At 47.3% G+C, this 19,086-nt stretch overlaps 1 protein-coding gene across 1 annotated transcript in view; it reads right to left on the bottom strand.

Annotated features, from left to right (window-relative positions):
• Positions 1-349: 349 nt before the first annotated feature.
• LOC127576856 (polycomb group RING finger protein 6-like) overlaps positions 350-19,086 on the bottom strand; it is a 49,702-nt gene continuing 30,965 nt past the window's right edge. Inside the window, exons 10-11 of the mRNA XM_052027660.1 lie at positions 13,627-13,713; positions 350-1,308 (exon numbers count right to left, since the gene is read on the bottom strand). Of these exons, the coding sequence (XP_051883620.1) occupies positions 1,261-1,308; positions 13,627-13,713 (135 nt within the window). The 3' untranslated portion in view covers positions 350-1,260. The remainder of the gene's footprint in view (positions 1,309-13,626; positions 13,714-19,086) is intronic.

The following is a 19,086-nucleotide window of genomic DNA, read 5'->3' as shown; positions in this document are numbered from 1 at the left end:
TGACTGCACCCAGATTTAAAGGCAGCCCAGCCACTCAAATCTGCTTTCACCTTTTCAGAGATGAAATCTCTATTGTCCCAGCCTCACTGATCACCGGGTGAACTTGAGTCTGTCAATCACCGTCTGTGGACCCAGTTGCAGAGGGTACCCACTGCACAACACCGTATGCAGCACTGGGTCCAGAACTGCATCCTTGTACAGAATGTCTCCAGGGGTGGCTCATGGGACAGTGCAGAGGGAGCTTTATCCCGACCAGAGCCATCCCTTTCCCAGGAGTGTGTGATGGGACAGTGCGTGGGAGAAGGTTTCCCCACTTCTAACATTTCTTCAGAATAAAATAACCTTCAAATTTTGTATAGTAAACTAATTCATCCCAAATTTTATTATATCAGCAAAGAATTTTACAAACTGGAGAAAAATATTTTAAAAAGTCTGCTGAACATTTAAGGAGAAAAAAGCAAAACATCCTGTACAAAGGCAAATATTGAGTATTGACACCTGCCACAGTGAACAACCATTATGCCCCCCCATCCCACCACTGGGCAGGCCCAGGGAGTGACACCGACCTGTCCAGTCAGTGGTCAGGCCCAGGGAGTGACACCGACCTGTCCAGTCAGTGGTCAGGCCCAGGGAGTGACATCTACCTGTCCAGTCAGTGATCAGGCCCAGGGAGTGACACCCACCTGTTGGTCAGTGGTCAGTCCCAGGGAGTGACACCCACCTGTCGGTCAGTGGTCAGTCCCAGAGAGTGACACCCACTTGTCCAGTCAGTGGTCAGGCCCAGGGTGTGGAGGTGCAATGTGCTGTTAAAGCTAACTCAGTGTGGGTAGGTGTCACCACGATCATTTTTACTTACGATGTAACACAAGCTTGACAGGATGGTCGGAGACGGCTGTAAACCTGTGACAGGGCAGGAACAGGTAGGGACCGGGTCCTCACAGAGTGCAGTGTTACAGATGCTGCATCAGTGACCGCCCAACTCACTGCCAGCCAGCCACTTCCCATCCGCAGATCCATCTGTAGCCAATCCACCGATTCAGCCTGGAGCCAATCGCCACATTCCAAATTCATTCAGGGTCAATCTCCGGATCCCCGTACTGATACCGGGGCCACAATCCCAGAGCGCCGATCTCCAAATTCTGGACACAAACCGAACACAACTTCCAGTCACTGAAACCACCCTATTACACCTGGTGGTCGTAAACGGTGTCTTGAGGAATGGTGCACCACTGCTGTTGGACAGCACTGGGGCGCCCAGCCTCACTTCTGGGAACGCACAAGTCCATAGTGCAGGATAAGTAGTCCATCCTGAAACAGAGCAAAGGGAGGCGTCTTTATCAGCACCCATCACCCTTTCTCCCCACACAACAACCAGCAGTGGTCATCTGGCTTGTCCAACAGAGCCATGCCCTCTATCAACTGGGGGGACCCACAGCAACCTTCCTCACTCAGTATCTCTCACAGCCTGTCTCGCCATGACACACTCCTCAGGTAAAGGGCAACGTTCCCAGGGACAGTCCCCTTGTGCCAATGGATGAAGTGCAGAGCAGATCAGAGCAGGCACAGTGGGATGTGCTATTCTTATGCCAGGCAAGGTGCAATATCTCCCATGGTGTTAGCATCCAGACCACACAACCCTAACCCATTCCAGCTACTGGCTCCTGCGCCTAATTTACCCATGGTAACGAGATCAGTTTAACAATGCTGAGGGCACAAGTGTGAGGTGAAACCAGAGGGCAGGAAGATGGTGCAGAAGGGAAGGAGATGCTGACTATCACTGTGCTATATGAGATGGGCTCAGAACTGGGCATCCGTGATGAGTTGTGGACCCTTCGCAGCAAAAAGACACACCAGCACAATCTGTAACCCTGCAGCCCGCAAACCCCTGACTCCACCGCTACTAATGAGTCCAAGGATCAACCCTTATTTAAAGAGTGAAGAAAAACTCAGAGCAGCAACAGTGCTGGCCAGAGGAAGACACTGTGGATCAGCTGGGAAGTAGTGAAATAGATCAGCTTGATGAGCTCACTGCGAGGAAGACCTGGAGAGTCGTGGCCACAGGAAAGTGCCACTGTAACTGACAAAGGGCATGTGTTAAATAGATGAGAGGGGTGAGCAAAGAACTGATTCCCAGGACTGCAGGCTTTTACTGATGGGCAATAACTATATTCGATTCAAAACAAAGCTACTCAGAGTCAGAATGCCAGAGGTAAACAAAGAGATCAGAGACAAATTGAAGAAGGCTGATGAGAACTAAAGACAAATGTAAAATAACTCAAGAATAATGTGACAAAGGAAGAAGAGACTAAAATCAGGATAAGGAAATACAAGAGGAGGAAGAGAAAGATATTTAAATCAAAAGTATTTTGAGTATTTTAGTAAAAACAGAATGTTAAAGTGAAATGGGAGCTGAGGGAAGAATTGTTATTTAAACGATCATCAAAAGATGATGAAAGTGATGAATGTGCACATTCCATTGGAATTCAATAAACGCGTATTAGAGATATCATGCCCAAAGTGGCTGAAATCCAGACATGTAGGCTGGAGAGATTTGTCAGTGAAGTTAGCTGGGCAAAGGGAGGCTCCAGGCCACTCTGGGGACACTAGTAGAAGTTGTTGCTTGGGTCTATATCCACTGGAACCATCTCCAGGACTAGGGCTGCCAGGAGCTGGAAACTAAGTCAACAGCTGGCATTGAAAATCCAAACATTTTCGCAGCCAGTGCCGGATAATCCTGCAAGGCAACTTCCTAAGAGCAAGGATAATGAGATTGAGCGTGGCTTCCTATCACATGTTGCTAATGTCAACTGGTTAAACTTGTGTTAGTCTGATATGTATTAAAAATTTCTCAATTCTAACTAACCTTTCCTGTGGGTACAGTTCCTGTAAAGGCACTTGCTCCGCTCCAAACACCGCTCAATGTATATGTGGGGTACACGAGTAAGTGAGTGTGGGTGGACGAGGGAGAGGGAGATAAACTCACCCAACAAACCTCAGCAGACACAGGTACCAGGGCCACTGACGGGAACTGACAACTCTCCATTTGTGACTGGCACCCAGATAGGTCCTAGAATGGTTCAATACTGACACAGGAGGTGTCACTGATGCAGTCTGCTATTCCTGACCCAACTGTCCATCTTCTGCTGAATGTAAAATGATTGATAATGCTCTACATCAGGTGGCCAGGACTCCTCGGCAGCTCCCACTGGACTCAGCACACAGAGTGCAAGCAGCACTTTGAAGCTTTGTTTTCAATTAGTGGCTCTAATTCACGGCACCCTATGTAGAGAAATCCATGTACTGTGTGTCACGAGCCCGAGCACCCAACAGCTCCCCACACTGCCAGCCCCAAACTTTTGCTCGAGTGTGTCACAAACAGTGACGATTCAACATCCCTGTCAGTGCCTCATTCTCATTCACAACATCACCACTGCCCGACTCCCAGACCCACTTTCCTCCCAAACACCCTTCTTTCACTAACATAGAGAGTAAAAACTTTGCTTGTTGATTGCAATGGTCTTTCTATTAATAGATTAATGCAGATACAATGACAGAAGATACTGAGCAGAGTGCTGGTGAGATGGAAGCAATGTGGAAGGGACAGAGCTGTGGAGGGAAGGCTGGGAAGACCATGGGGGCAGTGACCCAGCAGAGATACCAGGAGATGCAGTGAAAATCAAAATAAAACTGCAGATGCTGGAAACTGAAAACAATATCAGAAAATGCTGGAAACACTCAGCAGGTCAGGCTGCACCTGAAGCAAGAGAAACAGAGTTAACGTTTCAGGTTAACCCAGAATTGGGAAGGAAACAAAAGAAGCTCGTTAAGGAAGGGTGGGGGAGGGGCTGGCTCTGATAGAGTAAAACCGGGGTGACCACGAGGATAAGGTGTAAATGTTATCTGGCCAGTGAGTGAATGGGAGCAGTTAAAGAGTGAGAACATAGACAGAAGGAGAAGGAAGACATGCCCGGCAGGTCAGGCTGGACAAATCCTCCATATCCAGAGGAATTAAAAAACAAACAAGCTAAACCACTATCACAGACGGACAACCAACACAGACAGAAATCAGGTTCCCCGAAGTTGTAGAATTCAATATTGAGTGCAGAAGGCTGCAACGTGCCCAGTCAAAAAATGAGATGCTGTTTCTTGTGTCGGGCCTCACTGTGACAGACTGGTCAGGGTGGGAGTGATGGAAAATTAAAGTGACAGGCAGTGAGAAGCTCAGGATTGCCCCAATGGACTGAACACAGGTGCTCTGCAATGTGGTCACACTATCTGCATTGTGCTTCTCCAAGGCTCAAGGGCAGCTTCTATCTTGCTGTTGTAAGACAATTGAATAGTTCCCTAGTACAATAAAATGGACTCTTGACCTCACAATCTACCAAGTTATGACCTTGCACCTCATTGTCTGCCTGCACTGCTCTTTCTCTGTGACTGCAACACTTTACTCTGCATTCTGTATTGTTTTACCCTGTACTACCTCAATGCACTGTGTAATGAATTGATCTGTATGAACGGTATGCAAGACAAGTTTTTCACTGTACCTCGGTACAAGTGACAATAACAAACCAACTCAATTCAATGTAGAGGCCACATTGTTAACACCGAATGCAGTGCACTGGATTGGAAGGAATGCAAGTAAATCCCTGTTTCACCCTGGAAAGACGGTTTGGGTTCCTGGATAGCAGGAAGGGAAGCAGTGAAAGGACAAGTATTGCCTCACCTGCGGTTGTGCCATTAGAAGGTGAACAGAAGAGTGGGTCAGAGAGTGGCGAAGGGAATGGTCCCTGCAAAATGCTGAAAGGGGAAGAGAGGGGAAGATGTGCCTGGTGGGAGAATGGACTGTTGAATGCAGAGGATGGTGGGTGGAAGGTGAAGGCCAGGGGAACTCTATCCTTGTTCTGTCCTGGAGGAGAAGGAGTGAAAGCAGAGGTATGGGAAATGGATGAGATGTGGTAAGGGTTTTGCTAACAATGGTAGAGGGGAAATGGTCTACTCATCTGCCTGGGTATTCGTGTTGTACCGGGCCACAGCCTACACTGTCCTTGGGGACTCATCGCTACAGCTGTCAATTCTCTGCTACTTTTTCCTACCCAACCCCAGTACAATTTCACCCTCATCCCATTCTCCTGAACTTCAAAGGACACAGATCTAGTTACTGGTAACCACTGATTAAATGAGTCCATGTTATTACATCCAAATTCACAACCCACAAAATTGTTTGGCACTTTCAGGCTCATTTCCTCACCTCCAAGGCAAGTGTGACTTATGAAAGATGTGATTCCTGTTTCTTTACAGCACGTTATCTCACATAAAAATTGAAGGACTATTAATGTACACTTGGAAAGAAAGGACAGTCAACATGGCTTTGTTGGTGGAAAATTCTGTCTGAGTAATTTTATAGAGTTTTCGAAGCAAGATGTACTGTTGAGGGCAGTGCAGTTGATGTAGTCTGCATGGACTTCGGCAAGGCTTTTGACAAGATCCAACATGGTAGGCTAGTCCAAAAGGTTGAGTGCATGACATCCAGGGCAAGTTGGCTTAGTAACAGGAGGCAGAGGGTGATGGCGTAGGATTGCTTTTGTGATCAGTAGCCTGTGACTAGTGGTGAATCACAGGGATTGGAGCTGGGACTCTTACTGTTTATTAATGACTTGGACTTTTATTTACCACACACCTGTTAAAGTCAACCACAACTAAATGAAAGCCTTGTGGATAGTAGGGAGTATCCTGGAACAAAATGCAGGCAGCAGTGCCCCTTCTGTTCCAACACTGGTACTTGGCCAGTGGTCTCTGGCTCACTCTGGTCACCTTGATGCTGGAGCCTGATGTCTCCAACTCTCTGCAGCTTTGAAAGGGGTTTGGTGATAGTGAGTCGAACTTGTCTGTTCCAGGGGACATCCACACCTACACTGTGTCAAATGGTGGGGCAACCAGGAACAACAAACCATAGCAATGATTCACCACTTGCATGAAAGGAGCTAGTTGCTGAGTATTTCCATTTGGTATTGGTTCAGGTTTCCAGTTTCCAGCATCTGCAGTAGTTTGAGGATAACTAGAACTGTACGAAGCAGTGACTGTGTGGCAGCCAGACGTCTGTGCAGAGTTCTCGTCCCTGAACAACAGGAAGGATAATGCAGCATTACCAGGGCCGGAGGTTTGTAGTCCGGGGCAGAGAACAACAAGCCTGGGTTGTCTTCTTGAGAACATAGGAGGCTGGGGGGAGATTTAATTGGGATGTATAAAATTATAGGAGAACAGGTAAACAGGAAGGACCTATTCCCCTCAGCAGTGGGGATGGGATTCTGTGAATAGGCACATGCACAACATGCACAGCAATCCACTGGCTTCTCGGAGAGCACCTTCCAAAACTGTCCTCTCCACCTTCAAGGTGGGCAAGGGTGGGGGAACACCACCACCCACAGGTTCCCTTAGGTCATGTGTACTTTTCCATAATTCCTTCACTGTTGCTGGGATTAGAAGCTTCCTACCAGGCAGCATTTCTCCACTTGGATTTACGGCAGCCCACCGTCATCTTCCCAAGAGCAATTAGGAATGGGCAATAAATGCTGGACATGCCAGCAATGCCCAAGTGGATAGAAGTGTGGAAGCACAGATATCACCAAGGATAGTGAGGCTGGAGGAGGTTACAGAGACGGGCGGAGATGTGAACATGACGTGAATTTTAAAGTCAAGCCGGAGACGGATTGGGAGCCAAACTCGAGCAGCAGGCTGTGGAGTATCAGGAGACTCGGATCTAATGCCAGCAAGGAAGCTGGCAACACAATGTATTTACAGTATAAAGCCGCGTGTTATAGTGTCACTTGGGCTGTTGTAAGACATTAGTCATTTTTGTGCTTCTTATTAAACAGCTTCCTTTTCTCTGTGGGAGGTGGTCTGCTTTATGCACGTTCAAACAGTCATCAATTTCTGCCCACAAAACTGGTCCAACCACCGTGAGATCCGGGATAGTTTCCAGCAATTATTCCTTCTAATGGTAATCTTCTGATTAATTATTAAACATAAAAACCTGCATCAGCTTTATCACATTAGAACAGAAGCTGTACAGACCAAGAGCTCGCCCACCTTTCATCAATAACAGATTTAAGTGCCCTCTAACCTTGCCGCATTGCAGTAAGATGCAAGTACCCTCTGGGGAGCAGCGAATCTCACCTCAGTCCCTGAGTACACTGCGCGTCACTCGCGCTCTCCACAGTCACCCTCTCGGGAGCTGCTCACAGTTTTCAACCTTTGAACACATTCAAATCATCATCAAACCTGCGCTGATACAGGAAAGTTGGGGAAGCCTGTGTTTCCTGTATGCATTCTGCAATAGATGGTGGTCACACAGATGGGCCACTAAATTATGGGCAGTTTCCTTCCAACATCCCACTCAACAGGTGGCATTTGTTTATCCCTTCTCTTGTCATGGAAAGCAGCACAGGAATAAACAGGCCTTCAGCCCATCGAGCCTACTCAGCTGAACAGCTGTCCAATCATGGCTGAGTTACACTGACCCTGGTGATAGGAACTTTATTAACAAAATCTGAGATAAGACATGAACATTAGGACAGGGGAGCAAAGGCTAGGTTGTACGGAGCACGTTAAAGGAAGAAAGAGAGGTGGGGAGTATAGGGAGAGAACTCCAGGGCTTCAGGCCCAGACAGCTGAAGGCACGGCCACCAATGGAGGAAGGAGTGAAATTAGAGTTAACAAAAAAACAGAATTGAGGAGCGTAGGAAACTGGAGGAGAAAAGGAATGTTTTCCTGCAGAGTACTATGCCACTCGAAGGGCATTGCACTGGAGATTTCAGAAATAGGGAAGGTGAGGCCATGTCAGAATACAAAAGCAAGGATAAGATTTTTTAAATCAAGGTATTGCTTCATTAGAAGCAGTGCAGATCAATATGCTAGCTCCTACCGACGAGCATACACACAGTCTGGATTTAGCATGCCTTTCTTAAGAAACAGAAGAAACAGAACATTCAACCTCTGCCTCCTCTGCTAATCATGGCTAATTTTGTACCTTAGGGCCACTTTTCCATTTCTCTCAATTCTCTCAAAATCTGGGAGTTCCTGATGCTGTAGCAGACACAAACCCATTCAGTTAAACAGGACATGTACTTAGATAAAGAGGAAGTGGAAGAGGTCCTAAATGCGTGCTCTGCATCGGTATTTACCAATGAGAAAGACATGGAGGATAGTGAGATCAGTGTGGAGTGTGCTAATATGCTAGGGCACTTTGAGATAAAGAAAGAGGTAGTGTTAGGTCTCTTGAAGAACATAGGTAACTTGAGAGAGGCAAGAGGTGAGATTGCTGGGGCCTTGACCAAGATCTTCATGACCTCTCTAGGCAAGGTGAGGTACCGGAGGACTGGCGAGCAGACTGGCGACTTGCTCCGTTGTTTAAGAAGGGAAGTAAGGATAATCCAGGTAACTATAGACCAGTGAGTCTCACATCAGTGGGAGGGAAGCTACTGGAGAGGTTTCTTATGGATAGGATTTATAAGCATTTGGAGAGCTATTGCTTAATTAGGGACAGACACCATGGCTTTGTGCGGGGCAGGTCATGTCTTACTGACTTGACTGAGTTTTTTTGAGGAGGTAACAAAGGTGATTGATGAGGGGAGAGCTGTGGATGTTGTCTAGATGGATTTCAGTAAGGCGTTTGACAAGGTCCCTCATGGGAGGCTCATCCAGAAGATTGACATGCATGGAAACTTGGCCATTGGATTCAGAATTGGCTTGTCCATAGAAGACAGAGGGTAGTGGTCGATAGGACTTATTCTAGCTGGAGGTCTGTGACTAGTGGTGTTCCACAGGGATCCGTACTGGCACCTCTGCTGTTTGTGATGTATATCAATGATCCTGATGAAAATGTAGATGGGTGGGTTAGTAAGTTCTCAGACAATACAAAGATTGGTGGTGTTGTGGATAGTGTAGAAGATTGCCAAAGGATACAGCAGGATTTTGATCAGTTGCAGATATGGGCAGAAAAAAGGCAGATGGAGTTTAATCCGGCCAAGTGTGAGGTGTTGCACTTTGGGAGATCAAATGTAAAGGGAGATTAGTAAATGGCAGGACCCTAAGCAGTGTTGATGTACAGAGATCTTAGGGTCCAAGTCCATAACTTCTTGAAAGTGGCTGCACAGGTTGATAGGGCGGTAAAGAAGGCATAGGGCATGCTTTCCTTCATTAGTCGAGACATTGAGTTCAAGAGTCAGGAAGTTCTGCTGCAGCTTTATAAAACTCTAGTTAGGTCACATCTGGAGTACTGCATTCACCCCATTATAGGAAGGATGTGGAGGCTTTGGAGAGGGTGCAGAAGAGGTTTACCAGGATGCTGCCTGGATTAGAATGCATACGATATAAGGAAAGGTAGGACAAACTTGGGTTGTTTTCTCTGGAGCAGCGGAGGCTGAGGCGAGACCTGATAGAGGTTCATAAGATTATGAGGGGCATAGATAGAATAGACATCTGGTATCTTTTTCCCAGGGTCGAAATGTCTGATACTGGAGGTCATTAATCTAAGGTGATAGGGAAGAAGTTCAAAGGAGATGTGTGGGGCGAGTTTTGTTTTACACAGAGTGGTGGGTGCCCAGAATGCCCTGCCAGGAGTGGTGGTGGAGCCAAATTCGATAGAGGTGTTGAAGAGGCTCAGATAGGCACATTAATGAGGGGATATGGATATTGTATAGACAGAAGGGATTGGTTTAGTTAGGCATCTGATTACTAGTTTAATTAGTTTGGCACAATGTGATGGACCAAGGGGCCTTTTCCTGTGCTGTACTGTTCTATGTTCTAGAGCACGGGGCTAGAATTCATTACCCCCAATCGTGGCACCCTGGCCCATGACTGCTCAAAGTGCAGCACCCCTGGTGAGACCTCAAAAGTGCCTCCACTGGAAGCGCCAGAAGCCCAGTGAAAAAGTGTGCCAAGCCTGGAGAAGGTGTAAACTCCCCTTAGACACAGGGAGGATACAGATTGCTGGACAAGCAAATCATGCACATTATTCCTACCCCCCTCCCCACCTCCAACACACCTCCTCCCAGGGCATTAGTGCATCAATGGGAGGGTGAACAACAGCAAGCATTTTAGAAAAGGGATAGCAAACAGCTACAATGGAGAGATTGTTTTCCTTACAGCAGATTTAACAGTTCAAAATCAGGAAGGGTTTGATGAATAAGCAGCAACTCTTTCCAGTCACAGGAGTCTCCGCGACCCGAAGACATCGATTGAAAACAACCAGCAAGAGAACCAGAGAAGTGGCAAGGAAACACTTTTTAAAAAAATAAACACAATGAACTATGTCATAGAGTAATACAGCACGGAAACAGGCCCTTCGTCCCAACACATCCGTGCTGACCATGCTGCCCACCAAGCTAGTCCCATTTGCCCACATTTGGTGCAGATCCCTCTAAACCCCTCATATCTGTGTACCTGTCCAAGTGTCCTTTAAACGTTGCCTCAACCACTTCCTCTGGCAGCTTGTTCCATATATGCACCACCCTCTCAGCATGAAGAAGTTGACCCTCAGATCCCTTTTAAATATTTCCCCTCTCACCTTAAACCTATACCCTCTAGTTTTTAGCTCCCCTTCCCTGGGAAAAAGACTGAGTGCATTCACCCTATCTATACCCCTCATGATTTTATACACCTCTATAAGGTCACTCTTCAATCTCCTATGTTCCAAGGAATAAAATCCTAGCCTGCCCAACCTCTCCCTATAACTCAGGCCCTCACATCTTGGCAGCATCCTCGCAAACCTTCTCTGCACTCTTTACAGTCTAATGTCCTTCCTATAGCAGAGCGACCACAGCTGTACACAAATCTCCAGGTGCCGTCTGTAATCAGGAATACACTGCTCAAAAACGCACGGAAATAGATCCAATGGGTATATTCAAGGAGAAACTGGATCAATATCCTAAGGGATATTAAGAGATATTAAGAGATAAAAAGAATTGAGGAAGGGACTGATTGGTCTTTCAGAGTGAGCACAGATACAATAGGCCAAATGGCTCCTTCTGAGTGCATCATTCAGTTTCCGATCAAGGAGGATTTTATCTACACTCTGAACAATTCTGCTGCCTAGTCTAGAAGTGGGAATAGTGAAACAGTGTGAATAAAGAGCTCACTGCCTAGTAACAAGTTAAATCAGTAGATCTTATGCAAACAGTAAACTGACCACAGCTCCCTGCGGACTTCCTCCATCATCTAGCAGATAGGGCCAAGGACAGGACATGCACTAATCAGGTTCAGTGGAAATAAGAATTAAATGCATTTTAAATTTATCAGTCCTGCCCCAGGAGGCAGTTTCCTTGGCAACTGCACGAGCTGCTGACCTCTCTAAAGATCAGTCACAGATCACACAGTAGCAGTATTTACTGAGTGTAAAATGACATTCACAGCTCACCCACAACACATCCAATAAAGATAAATCAAGAAAGGACAGCAGCCGAGAACTGCCCTCACCTAGTTACAGCTCATGTTGGGCTGAAGTCCCAGGTTATTTCAAGAGGATTAGATGGAACTACAACTCCCCGAGCCCCCCGCATCCTCCGAAAAACCCACTGAGACACTGCTATCAGCAGCAGCACCCACTGTTCCACCCACTGCTTCCCAAAGGCCACCGGCCTGTCAGGGGATGACGGGGTTGCTGTGGAGCTGATATCGCACATGGTTGGGTGTCTAGAGCCAGGGCTTATCCAGTCCCAAAGTCAGGGAGTTGTCCATTCAGGACAAGGTGGGAAGAAATTTCCAATGGGGCATAGTGAATCTGTGGCATTCTCTACCCAAGAGGGCTGTGGGAACTGGTTAAATGTACTTGAGCAGAAATTGAGAAGTGTTTAGACATTGAATTGAGGGATGTGGGGATAGTGCAGGAGAGTGACACTGAAGTTAAAGATTAGCCACAGCCTTACTGAATGGTGGAGCAGACGTGTTTGTGAAGGACTTTTAGACTTTAGCCTTTCTGCATTCACCCCATTCAAGGTGGGTCCCGACCAGCACTGCACCAGGCTCCCAGCAACTTGTCATTACTCAGGTTTTTGGATGTGGGGTCCTCGTCAGGGTCAGCACCACCTTCCTGAACCACTGCATTCCCGGTGAAGGTGCTCCCACAGTGCTGTGGAGGAGGGAGTTCCATGTTATAGACCCAGTGACCATGAAGGACCAACAATACATTTCCAAGCCAGGATAATGTGTGACAGAGAGTTATTGCACAGCATCTGCCACTTGATAGCACTGGCGATGACAAGTTCGGCCACAGTGCTGATAATTACATTTAAGAGGCATTTGGACAGGTTCGTGGATAGGAAAGGTTCAGAGGAATATGGGCCAAACATAGGCAAATGGGACTAGCTCAGGTAGACAACGTGGTCGGCATGGACAAGTTGGGGCGCAGAGCCTGTTTCTGTGCTGTGGAATGCTGTGACTCTAAGTGAGATGATACTGAGTGAGCAGTAATTAGCTGGGTTGGTTTTATCCTGCTTTTTGTGAACAGGACAGACCTGGGCAATTTCCCATACTGTAGATGCCAGTGTTGTAACTGTACTGGAACAGCTTGGCTAGAGGTGTGGCCAGTTCTGGATACAGGTCATCAGTACCACAGCAGGGATGCTGTCTTGTCCCAGAGTCTGCTATTTCTTGATGTCACATGTTATGAACTGAATTGTACGAAGCCTGGTTCTGTAACGGTGGAGTCCTCAGGAAAGCAAGATGGATCATCCACTCAGCACTTCTGGTTGAACACAACTGCAGATGCTTCAACCTTGCCTTCTGACTCACTCTGGTCGTCGAGGATGGGAATATTCTTCAAGCCTCCTTCTCCCACTCGTTATCTAACTGGCCATCACCTTTCACAACTAAATGTGACAGGATTATAGAGCTTTGATCTGATCTGTTGTCTGTGGCATCACTCAGCTCAGTTGGCTCATGCTGTGAGCACACGTGTAAACACAGAAAGAACTAGCGCCTCATTTCTGGGTGTGCCTGGTGCTGCTTCCCTGCATGCCCCTCTGCACAGCATTGAGCCTGAATTGACTGTGGAGTGAAGGAAACACTGGGTCATGGGCAGCAGAAATGTGCACCCCTGTGAAGGTACAGATTGGGTGGGGGGGGGGGGGGGGGGGGTGGTTGTGTACATCTGGTAATTGTGATGAATAGACCTGCTGAGAGCAGCTCCTGCACCATCCTATATACATTTCTGCTGTACACGGCCCACAGCACCTCATAGATGCCCAGACCAGAGCTGCCATTTCTGTTCTGATACAGATCTGGAGTAAATATTGGCAGGTAGTAGCTATACAGAATATTACTACTTTATGTTCACCCTCAGTTTCAATCCTTTTGCCTCTCATACTGTAACAGATCTCCCAGCCTTATATTTCTCACTCCAGAATTCCCACATTCGACACAATCGTAACCAGATCATTGCCTCAAAGTACACAATCCCACTGACCATACTTACACCAAACCCAATCACTGGGCATTTTCCAAATCCCACAACAATTCTCCCCATGGACTCATTGTACAAGAGCCCACAGTCACCTTCAGACTTACTCCAGACACACAGCCCCAGTGAAACCATGCACAGAATTTGATTTGATGCACAGAACCGTCACTAACCCGAATGCTGCTGTGGGTGACACTCCTTCGAATGTGCCTCAGGGTCTGGTGATGTTCTAGGATCTTGTTTCCACAGATGATGTCAACCTGTCGGTCACACAAAGCAGTGCTTGTGGTTAAACACTTCCCAAACCTGAAAAGGAACAGCCTTAGGTGCAAGGTTATCATTTCCTAGTGAATGCTACTTGATACGGGCCAGACAAAGCCCAATACACACTGGGAAAACCAGAGAAATAACTTTCCACCACAGCATCCTGAAATAGGCAGCCGCCACCAAATCGACGAGCCTCTCGAACACCGCACAAGGAAAACCTGTCAGCATCAGCCCTTCAGGCCACTATCCACACACCACATTTGCAAAACACACAGACCTGACATTGATTTCTTCAAATGACCCTCTCTGGGGCACATGGACATTGTTCTTCCCCCCAACCTCCTTGGTCAGGACTGAGCCTGGGTCACTGGAGCTGTGAGGCAGGGGTTCTACTTGCTGCAGGCACAACACAGCTGGAGACTTTGTTTGGGTGGCAGAGTGTGCAGCAAGTAAAGCCGCTGCCTCACAGCTCCAGTGACCCCGGTTCAATCCTGATCTCCGGTGCTGTCTGTGTGGAGTTTGCACCAACTCCCTGTGACTGCATGGGTTTCCCTGGATGTTCCGGTTTCCTCCCACTGCCAAAGACGTGGTGGTTGATAAGTTAATTGGCTGCTGTAAATTGCCTCTAGTGCAGAGGTGAGTGGTAGTTTCTGGTGGGTGTTGATGGGAATACAAGGAGAATAAACCAGGAATTGTGTAAAGGGGTGCTTGATGGTCAGCACAGACTCGATGGGCCGAAGGTCCCCAAGGCTGACTGCAGGTTGGGCGAGAACAGCCAACCTACCACTTCAGGGTAAGGATACAGGCACATTCTGATCACTTACTTTCCAGCTCAATCACAATACTATCTGTAATCATTGAAGGCGATCACCTCACTCACAGGGTCAGAGGACACAACAGCCGTCTACTGCACCTCCACCAGCCTCAGGATATTCCAATGTGACTTCCCACCAATTAATTACCTCTGAAGTGTGGTTTGTAGGCAAACACAGCTAATGGGTGTACAGCTGAAAGTCCTCACCTCTGACAATGCAGCACTCCCTCAACACTGCACAGAAGCAACAGCCTAGGTTCAAAACAGGACAGCATGAATGGAGCTAACCTCTGGAACTGATTCCAAGTTCTGCCCCCACTGAAGGGGAAGCTGGGCTGAAGACGTCTGCACTATTGTTTATTGACTACAGCTCTGCCTTCAATACAATAATCCCAAGCAAGCTTGTCACCAAACTCCGAGACCTAGGACTCAACACCTCCCTCTGTAACTGGATCCTTGACTTTCTAACAAACAGACTGCAATCAGCAATACCTCCGGCACGATTATTCTCAACACTGGTGCCTCACAAGGCTGCGTCCTCAGCCCTCTACTCTACTCCCTATACACTCATGACTGCGTGGCCAGATTCTGCTCTAACTCCATCTACAAGTTTGCAGATGATACCACCGTTGTAGGCCGTATCTCAAACAGCGATGAGTCGGAGTAGAGGAAGGAGATAGAGAGCTTAGTGGAATGGTGTCATGACAACAACCTTTCCCTCAATGTCAATAAAACAAAAGAGCTGGTCATTGACTTCAGGAAAGGGGGCGGTGTACATGCACCTGTCTACATCAATGGTGCTGAGGTTGAGAGGGTTGAGAGCTTCAAGTTCCTGGGAGTGAACATCACCAACAGCCTGTCCTGGTCAAATCACGTAGTTGCCACGGCCAAGAAAGCTCACCAGTGCCTCTACTTCCTCAGGAGGCTAAAGAAATTTGGTTTGTCCCCTTTGACTCTCACCAACTTTTATCCATGCACCGTCGATGCATCGATGAAGAGAGAGCAGTAGATGTAGTGATTATGGATTTCAGCAAGGCATTTGATAAGGTACCCCATGCAAGGCTTATTGAGAAAGTAAGGAGGCATGGGAACCAAGGGGACATTGCAGTGTGGATCCAGAACTGGCTGGCCCACAGAAGGCAAAGAGTGGTTGTTGAAGGGTCGTATTCTGCATGGAGGTCGGTGACCAGTGGTGTACCTCAGGGATCTGTCCTGGGACCCTTACTCTTTGTGATTTTTATAAACGACCTGGATGAGAAAGTGGAGGGATGGGTTAGTAAGTTTGCGGATGACACAAAGGTTGGAGGTGTTGTGGATAGTATAGAGGGCTGTCAGAGGTTACAGCAGGACATAGATAGGATGCAAAGTTGGGCTGAGAAGCAGCAGATGCAGTTCAACCCAGATAAGTGTGAAGTGGTTCATTTTGGTAGGTCAAATATGATGGCAGAATATAGTATTAATGGTAGGACTCTTGGCAGTGTGGAGGATCAGAGGGATCTTGGGGTCCGAGTCCATAGGACGCTCAAAGCAGCTGCACAGGTTGACTCTGTGGTTAAGAAGGGATATGGTGTATTGTCCTTCATCAATCGGGGAATTGAATTTAGGAGCCGAGAGGTATTGTTGCAGCTATATAGAACCCTGGTCAGACCCCACTTAGAGTACTGTGCTCAGTTCTGGTCGCCTCACTACAGGAAGGATGTGGATGCCATAGAAAGGGTGCAGAGGAGATTTACAAGGATGCTGCCTGGAATGCGAAGCATGCCTTATAAAAGCAGGTTGAGGGAACTCGGCCTTTTCTCCTTGGAACGGCGGAGGGTGAGGGGGGACCTGATAAGAAGTATATAAGATGATGAGAGGCATTGATCGGGTGGATAGTCACAGGCTTTTCCCCAGGGCTGAAATGGTGGCCACAAGAGGACATAGGTTTAAGGTGCTGGGGAGTAGGTATAGAGGAGATGTCAGGGGTAAGTTTTTTACTCAGGGAGTGGTGAGTGTGTGGAATGGGCTGCCGGCAATGGTGGTGGAGGTGGATATGATAGGGTCTTTTAAGAGACTGTTGGATAGGTACATGGAGCTGTGAAAAATAGAGGGCTATGGGTAAGCCTAGTAACTTCTAGGGTAGGGACATGTTTGGCACAGCTTTGTGGGCTGAAGGGCCTGAATTGTGCTGTAGGTTTTTCTATGTTTCTATAGAAAGCATCCTATCTGGATGTATCACGGCTTGGTACGGCAACTGCTCTGCCCAGGACCGCAAGAAGCTGCAGAGGGTTGTGGACACAGCCCAGTGCATCATGGACACCAGCCTCCCCTCCTTGGACTCTTGTCTTTCCCTCTTGTCATCTTGGTGAAGCAGCCAGCATAATCAAAGACCCCACCCACCTGGGACGTTCTCTCTTCTCTCCTCTTCCATTGGGTAGAAGATACAGGAGCCTGAGGGCACGTACCACCAGACTTAAGGACAGCTTCTACCCCACTGTAATAAGACTATTGAACAGTTCCCTTATACAATGAGATGGACTATGACCTCACAATCTACCTTGTTGTGACCTTGCACCTTATTGCACTGCACTTTCTCTGTAGCTGTGACACTTTACTCTGTACTGTTATTGTTTTTACCTATACTACATCAATGCACTCTGCACTAACTTAATGTAACTGCACTGTGTAATGAACTGACCTGTACGACTGGTTTGCAAGACAAGCTTTTCACTGTACCTCAGCACAAGTGACAATAATAAACCAATACCAACACCACTGAGATTCCAGGCTCAGACCAGCACAGCCTCAATTCTAACATTGACTTCATCCACTGCAGTGTTCCCCTTCTCCCACTGACAGATTTTCTACTGAGCCTGGGTACCATACTTGGTGAAACCTTGTTCTGCTGTCGAGACTAGTCTCACTGACCTCACCTCTGGTGGTCAGTCCGGAGAGATTTCACAGGCAAGTAGCCCTGGTGGAATCTAAACTGAGCATTGATAGTGACTGGTTTGTGGGTGTTACCCGATGACTCTCATGTTTTTGATGAAAAGATTGCCAGGAGACTGAATGGGTGGCATTATCTGGTTTAATTTGTGCTGCTTCAGTAACTAATCTGGGCAACCTTCCACATTGTTGGGGAGAAGCAGTAGCAACAGTAGTGGCAAGGGGAGTGGTGAGGAACCTGTGCACTGTACCTGATCCACGGGTTGACCAGTCACTGCCCAGGGAGTGCAAGTCCAGCAACTGACCAGTCAGTACCTGACTCTGTAATACTTCAGAACTCCGTTCTGTCACACTGTTAATTTAAAGCAATTGTAACAGCTTCTCATGTATGAAGAGATTGCCGAGTCCTTTGTCTCCACCACACTTGGGGCTGCCTAGCTCTCTTGGGCTTTTAAGCAACCTTCAGATGTGTGATTTGTGCAGCTAACTGCAAAACAACACAAGTCACCAGATGAAGCAGCACTCAATCACCAGGAAAGATCGAAAGCTAATTACAAAACCCATCCACAGTCACAGCACAGGCTACAAAGGCCACCTGGAGATCAGTGGAGACCTGATAAATAATAAATGTAGGCATTGTGATGGATAAACTGGGGCATGGAAAGCACTGACATAATTAGAAAATGGGGGGGGAGGGAATTGAAAACTATTTAAGCAATTTTTTATTCCCTCCCTCATTTTCCTTCCTTATTTCTTTGTTTTGTTGACAATAAATTGAAACAAAGGAAGTGAGGAAGCAGACATCAAAGTGAGATTGAGGAAAGTTAACAAGAATGTTAAAAAAGGTGTGAAATAAATGAAGCGAAAATTTGAGACACAATGGTGCATGAACAGATTGAAAGGACTGAGCACCCAGAAAACAAATCATTCCTACAGAAGAAACACAAACAAGTAAATTCCCCCAGAGGGCAGGGCCTACATTTATTTATAAATTGCTTTGTGCAGGTCTGCAGCTCCCAGGCTCTGCATAGATTCATGTTCTGGGCAGCCATCTCCTCCTCCCACAGTTTCCCAGGGGATCCATCTGTCTCACGTTTAATTACAGTGAAAACTGGTGCAGACTGAAGCAGTTCACATGACTGGAACCAGAGCCACTCCTGGAACAGAGAGAGTGCAATGGGATACAGCACACCACCTATTCTCTCAAAGCAGCACACAGCACGGAGGGAAATAGCCCCCTCCTAGCATCTACCCATGCTCCCCATGGTACTCCCTGTGCACCCTAACATCCTACCTCTGCTTCAATAGAAAGCAGGTAGGCAGCCCACTCAATTGCAGCATGATTAGGGCACACTTGTAGTAGTGTGTGCGGTCTGGTTGCCTCATTACAGGAGGGACATGGAGGCTTTAGAAAGGGTAAGGAAGAGGTTAATCAGGATGCTGCCTGGATTGGAGGGTATGTGCTATAAGGAGAGGCTGGACAAAGTTGGGTTGTTTCCCGGGAGTGTCGGAGGCTGAGGGGAGACCTGACAGAAGTTTATAAGATGATGAGAGGTATAGATAGATTAGACAGTCAGTCTTTTTCCCAGGGTAGAAATGTCAAATACTAGAGGGCATTGGTTTAAGG

The sequence above is a fragment of the Pristis pectinata genome, chromosome 12 (genome assembly GCF_009764475.1).
Source record: "Pristis pectinata isolate sPriPec2 chromosome 12, sPriPec2.1.pri, whole genome shotgun sequence".
NCBI classification, from domain to species: Eukaryota; Metazoa; Chordata; class Chondrichthyes; order Rhinopristiformes; family Pristidae; genus Pristis; species Pristis pectinata.
The sequence above is the reverse complement of the archived record's forward strand: the minus strand, read 5'-3'. Positions and strand labels throughout refer to the sequence as shown.